This window comes from Brachionichthys hirsutus, chromosome 9, assembly GCF_040956055.1.
Source record: "Brachionichthys hirsutus isolate HB-005 chromosome 9, CSIRO-AGI_Bhir_v1, whole genome shotgun sequence".
NCBI classification, from domain to species: Eukaryota; Metazoa; Chordata; class Actinopteri; order Lophiiformes; family Brachionichthyidae; genus Brachionichthys; species Brachionichthys hirsutus.
The window spans coordinates 11,610,108-11,615,796 of record NC_090905.1 but is presented as its reverse complement, the minus strand read 5'-3'; the positions used below and the strand labels follow the sequence as shown (position 1 = coordinate 11,615,796).

Below are 5,689 nucleotides of genomic sequence, written 5' to 3'. Positions count from 1 at the left end.
TTTGAACTTTGTGCTTTGTGCGGCCGCAGCCTGTGTGTGTGCGTGTGCGCGCGTGTGTGTGTGTGTGTGATGCGGCGGTATAAAAGCTGCGCGCAGCCTCAGGCGAGACAGGTGAACCAGGTGAAGCCTCCTACTCACCGCTCCGAGCGCTCCGCTGCAGGTGAGTGTCCCACATGCCCGTCCACACGCAACATTAATGATCAGCAGGAAACTTGGAGCACTTGCAGATTTTTTTATTCTTGTGATAACCACAACAGTAATTAGTAATAAATCTATATTAGTTGTACACATTGAAGATTCATTTCAGTATCACCGCCCTGTCAAACTGCTGGTTTACAATTGTTTTATTTATGTTGTTTGTTATATTGGAACTACGACACAGAGTTTTGGTAGATTAAATCATTGGATTGTAATCCTAATTTTATTTTTGAAGTGATTTCTTCTTCAGTGAATCTCATGTTTTGCCCACTTTCACAATTCAGCCTTTGTCGCTAATATAACTGAAAGTAATGAGGTCTTTATGTATTCATTGGAATGCTTTCATCATCCAGACAGTCATGGCTCCAAGACCTGAAGTGGGGAATGATTCCTCTGCCTCTCTTGGTAGGTTCTTATCACTTGGAGTGTTCGACCACCTCAGATTGTTTTATTGCCAAAATCAATCTGATAAGCCATCTTGTCTGCCCTCGGTTAGATGACAACACCCCGGCTAAAGATGTGAACATCCTGCCAGCTTATTCCACCACGGACCTGATGAAGGAGGAGGAAGATCCCTGGAATCTGCCAGAGCTCAAAGACACTGGGGTCAAGTGGTCAGGTGAGGCAGCTCAGCATCCTCCCTGCACTGCAAAGGCGCCCATCCAGGGTGCGAAAGTAGCTTTTTGCCCCCCCCCCCCCCGCCAAGTGGACTGGTAGATGAAAAAATACACCGACCAAGAATATTTTTACTGGACAGAATAATACATTTTTGTTTTTTTGCGTGTTTGTTCCATATATAATAAGTTTCCATACATTTCATTGAGATAAAGTGTTATGCTGAATGCAATGCTGAGTACAATTCAGGAATTCAACTGGAGTTCAACTCAACAGGAGATAAATAAAGTAAAATAAATCGATCTACGATCACGACAGGCATGGGTCACTGACCGGAACAGTAGAACCTTCATTATTTCATCTACATCCTGCTCATGTGGCTCCTCTCTCTCAACTCACAGTCCATGCAGTCTGGTCTCCTGGTTCTGTCAGAACCCTGGTGCCTCAACACTATAGGACCTTTGTTGGATCATACTCCCTGATCTCTGGAGATCACACTGACATACCAGTGTTTTCCAGTTTCATCGTCTTATTTACGATAATCAGCGGGTTGTGTCGATGCTTTTCGTTGCCATGCTGGCGACACACTGAGCATGACGCTGCATCAAACTGCAGACGGTCTCTTGGTACTGCTTTATCACCAAACTCCCATGAAGCGCAGAGCGTCCTTCTTGAAGGTGTCTCTCCTCCATCTTATTTTTCATCACCTTATTTTCATTTTACAAGTGTGTGTTTGGCTGTGTGTGTGTGTGTTTAAGGTGCACAAGCGTCCCAAGAAGCAGTTGCACGTCCCAATGGTGGAAACGTTTACCCGCCAGTGTTGGTGGAGAACCTCTGTGATTTACTCGCCATTGGCGCTTGCCAGGTGACTCTGAATCAGGCCTTTATTCCTCTTCACAGAGCTGGACACGAAAGGGAAGATGATGAGAGTGCTGACCGCCATCGTGAAGGCCATTCTGCTGGTTGGACTTCTCTACCTGTTTATTTGCTCTCTGGATGTTCTCAGCTCTGCCTTCCAGTTAGTTGGAGGTAAAACCAGTTCACTGAATTGAGTCTTTATCGCCGCCCATCACTGCACATTGACTTTATTGGCGTGATAATGCCTGCGCGTTATCTCAATTGTGTGAAGTGTTGTGATTCTAGCCTTGGGGTGTTTGCGTCTACAGGTAAGGCAGCGGGTGACATCTTCCAGGACAATGTCATATTGTCCAACCCTGTGGCTGGGCTGGTGATTGGCGTGTTAGTCACAGTGCTGGTGCAGAGTTCCAGCACCTCCTCCTCTATTGTGGTCAGCATGGTGTCCTCTGGTTGTAAGTAGACACATACGCCGGTCAGCATATGGAAGATGCCTGCATCCGCTTCCAATGACAACACATCCGTTGAATGCCGTTGACGTTCCGCAGTGCTGGATGTCCAGTCTGCCGTGCCGATCATCATGGGCGCCAACATCGGAACATCGGTTACCAACACTATAGTGGCTATGATGCAGGCAGGAGACAGAAACGAGTTCCGGAGGTAAATGAGAGCATGTGATCAGGAAGTATCAGCACAGTATCGCTGCAGAGGATCAATGTACCTCTATTAACTACCTCCGTTACTTCCAGGGCTTTTGCTGGTGCCACAGTCCACGACTTCTTCAACTGGCTGTCTGTGTTTGTTTTTCTGCCCCTGGAAGTCGCCACCGGTGTCCTGTACAAACTCACCCACCTCTTAATCAAATCCTTCAACATCCAGACTGGTGAAAATGCCCCCGACCTACTCAACGTGATCACAGACCCTCTCACCAACTCCATCATCGAGGTAGAGTCACTCACTTTGAAATCATCATGAAAGATGCACTAAAATGGAGTTTGTTTGTTTTTTATATGTGTTTTTTTTAATATATATTTCTGCTCTCTTAGCTGGACAAATCTGTTATCTCTGATATTGCAACTGGTGATCCAGCAGCCAAAAACTTGAGCCTGATCAAAATATGGTGCAAAACAAAAACCCACAAGGTAGGAAAGCACCAAGAACTGCATCACATGCATTAATTATGAGTTTGAACGGTGAACGAAACCCTGGAGCAGTAAAAACATGTGATACAGTTGTGTTTACCTGCTTCTTTTCTGTTAATGACTGATATTGTCTTTCTGCTGCGACCACAGTCGCTCTTTCATTAGATCACACATACCCGGTGTGTGTCGTTTCACAAAAAGTGGAATGTTACACATAACCATTAAGAGATTATTACCGCTGCATTGACTTCTTAGTTATTAGCACTTGTATTTAAAGCTGTTTTTGCCTTTTCTTTTCACAGTACTTGCAGAATATCACTGTGGCAAACTGCTCTGGGGATTCAGTGTGCTGGACGGAAGGAAACCAGTCCTGGGCCCAGATTAACGCTAGTTGGACGGAGAACATAGAGAAATGTAAGTACGCCTCCAGCAGTGAATACCTATGGCTAAACTAAAGAATGCTTACTAATCAAATCACCCAATCCTCTGAAGCACAGTGAAATAGGAGACACAACAATGTCCTTCATCCAGACCTCTGATTTTTGGACAATGACTACCCTTATGTCTTTAACGTGACTCGGCTCAACCCTCCCCTGGCCCTTCCATCTCCTCAATAGCTCTATTCATGCAGTTTTGTTAAATGCCACATAACCACAGATGGATCTGTGCTTTTATTCTGCCCCCAAGTTAAAGTGAATTAGTTTTGTGCTTTGTTTTAAAAGTTCAAGACATTTGATTTTCAGATTGATAAAATCAGAAACGTTTCTTAAGTTATACACGCCGGTCGTTTGTTTGCAAATTGCGACCGAAAGACACTTTTTCCCCTTCAAAGTGCTGTTTTATCAGCTCCTCTTATCAGAGGAGGCTCAAGATTGAGTAATCCATACGAGGCTATGTTTAGCTGTCACATAATGCGAGCGCTGAGGGGACACTTTCATGCCAATTATCTCTTTGACCGTCCATTACAGGCAGGCACATCTTCGTTAATGCTAATTTGCCAGACCTGGCAGTGGGCCTCATTCTGCTGGCTTTGTCTCTGCTGACCCTCTGCACCTGCCTCATCCTCATCGTCAAGCTGCTCAACTCCATGCTGAAGGGACAGGTGGCAGTGGTCATCAAGAAGATCCTCAACACAGGTCAGATAAAAACAAACAACAGTGAATGTCCGGTTTTATGGCTTTTGCAAGCCTGTTTGATAGTCAGCACATCCGACCTCCGTGGTGATGCTTGATGAGCAGCACAGGTACAGCCTCCCTGTTGCTTCTGGCTCGCCTCCAGATCCACCAGTCCTGCTGTGTGACAGAAGCTCAGGCACAAATACTGCTTTCCTCAAACTCTTTGTTTGCCATGATGTCGTTATGCGTGCCGTCACTCTGCGCTCACCTCCTGTGTTTTTTGTTTCGCTGCAGACTTCCCCTTCCCCTTTGGCTGGGTTACTGGCTATATTGCAATTATGGTGGGAGCGGGGATGACCTTCATCGTTCAGAGCAGCTCCGTCTTCACCTCAGCCATCACTCCTCTTGTTGGTAAGCCATAATTCATGTAATGATTTGGTTGATTTCTTTAGGTTTTTCTTCCACATTAATCTTACCATGATTTGCACGATTTCAACCTTAATTCACCAGGTATCGGTGTCATTAGCCTGGAAAGGGCCTATCCCCTCACGCTGGGGTCAAATATTGGTACAACGACAACCGCTATACTTGCTGCCATGGCTAGCCCTGGGGAAACACTGGCCAACTCTCTGCAGGTGAGATGAAACACACATTTTCCACGTATAGCCTACTTGTTTAGGGTCATATCATGCGTTTGCCACTCTGTAGATGGTGAAGACGGTCTTCACCCACTCTTTAAATATCCTGAATAAAATAATTAATGTTACCCAGAGGATGAATCTTGGTGATTCTGCGACTTTTTCTCTCCTTTGGAACCAAATATTTTCAGAAAACACGCGACACTTCCATCATCCTCGACGGTGTTTTACTGCAAATGGGCATAATGTTAGCATGTTGTTGCGTTAAACTGCTTCTAAAATCCAACATGCCAGCATTATGAATCTGAATGTCTTCTTCTTTTCTAGATTGCACTTTGCCATTTCTTCTTCAACATCATGGGTATTTTACTGTGGTATCCGATCCCCTGCATGCGGGTGCCAATCAGGCTGGCCCGAGGGTTGGGGAACCGAACAGCCAAATATCGCTGGTTTGCCGTTGTCTACCTCATTTTGTGCTTCTTGATTTTGCCCCTGAGTGTATTCGGCCTGTCGGTGGCTGGTTGGAAGGTCCTGGTTGGCGTCGGCGTGCCTCTTATAGTGTTGATTGTCTTTATAATTGTTGTCAATATCATGCAGTCTAAGTGCCCCCGCTTCCTACCCAAGTTCCTGCAAACCTGGGACTATTTCCCCCGGCCCCTGCATTCCATGGCACCCTGGGATGCCGTGGTGACCTCCACTATGGGCTTCTGCCACAGACACTGTTGCTGCAGGTACTGCAAGTGCTGCAGAAAAGATGAGGATATAAAGATGAGGAAGGACAGCAAGAAGAGTATGGAGATGTATGATAATCCAGCAATGACACAGGATGGCGATACAGCAGTGCCAGTTCATGTAACGCAGTTTTAATGTTTTGTTAAATATGGATGTGTAAGCTGCACTTACTGCAATACTGTAAATAGTACACATTTGTTCATTACTTCTCAGGTTGTGCTACACTGATGATTCCCTTCTGTCGGATGATGCACCAAGAACTAAAGTAAACTGTAGTAGGAATGTTGTAGTATACGAACATACATGCTGTATATGGATATGTAATATGTATTTTATGATGTTTTCACTTCAAGGCTCAGACTCAGCATCTGCCATTATGTAACCATGGGCGGTT

At 45.3% G+C, this 5,689-nt stretch overlaps 1 protein-coding gene across 1 annotated transcript; it reads left to right on the top strand.

Annotated features, from left to right (window-relative positions):
* The first annotated feature begins 557 nt into the window (after positions 1–557).
* LOC137899110 (sodium-dependent phosphate transport protein 2B-like) lies at positions 558–5,430 on the top strand. The gene is made up of 12 exons (XM_068743122.1): positions 558–603; positions 695–817; positions 1,714–1,842; positions 1,980–2,123; positions 2,217–2,328; positions 2,418–2,613; positions 2,715–2,810; positions 3,113–3,224; positions 3,779–3,946; positions 4,220–4,336; positions 4,436–4,560; positions 4,891–5,430. Exons 1-12 carry the CDS (start codon positions 558–560, stop codon positions 5,428–5,430), a joined length of 1,908 nt encoding a protein of 635 aa, XP_068599223.1.
* Positions 5,431–5,689: the final 259 nt, after the last annotated feature.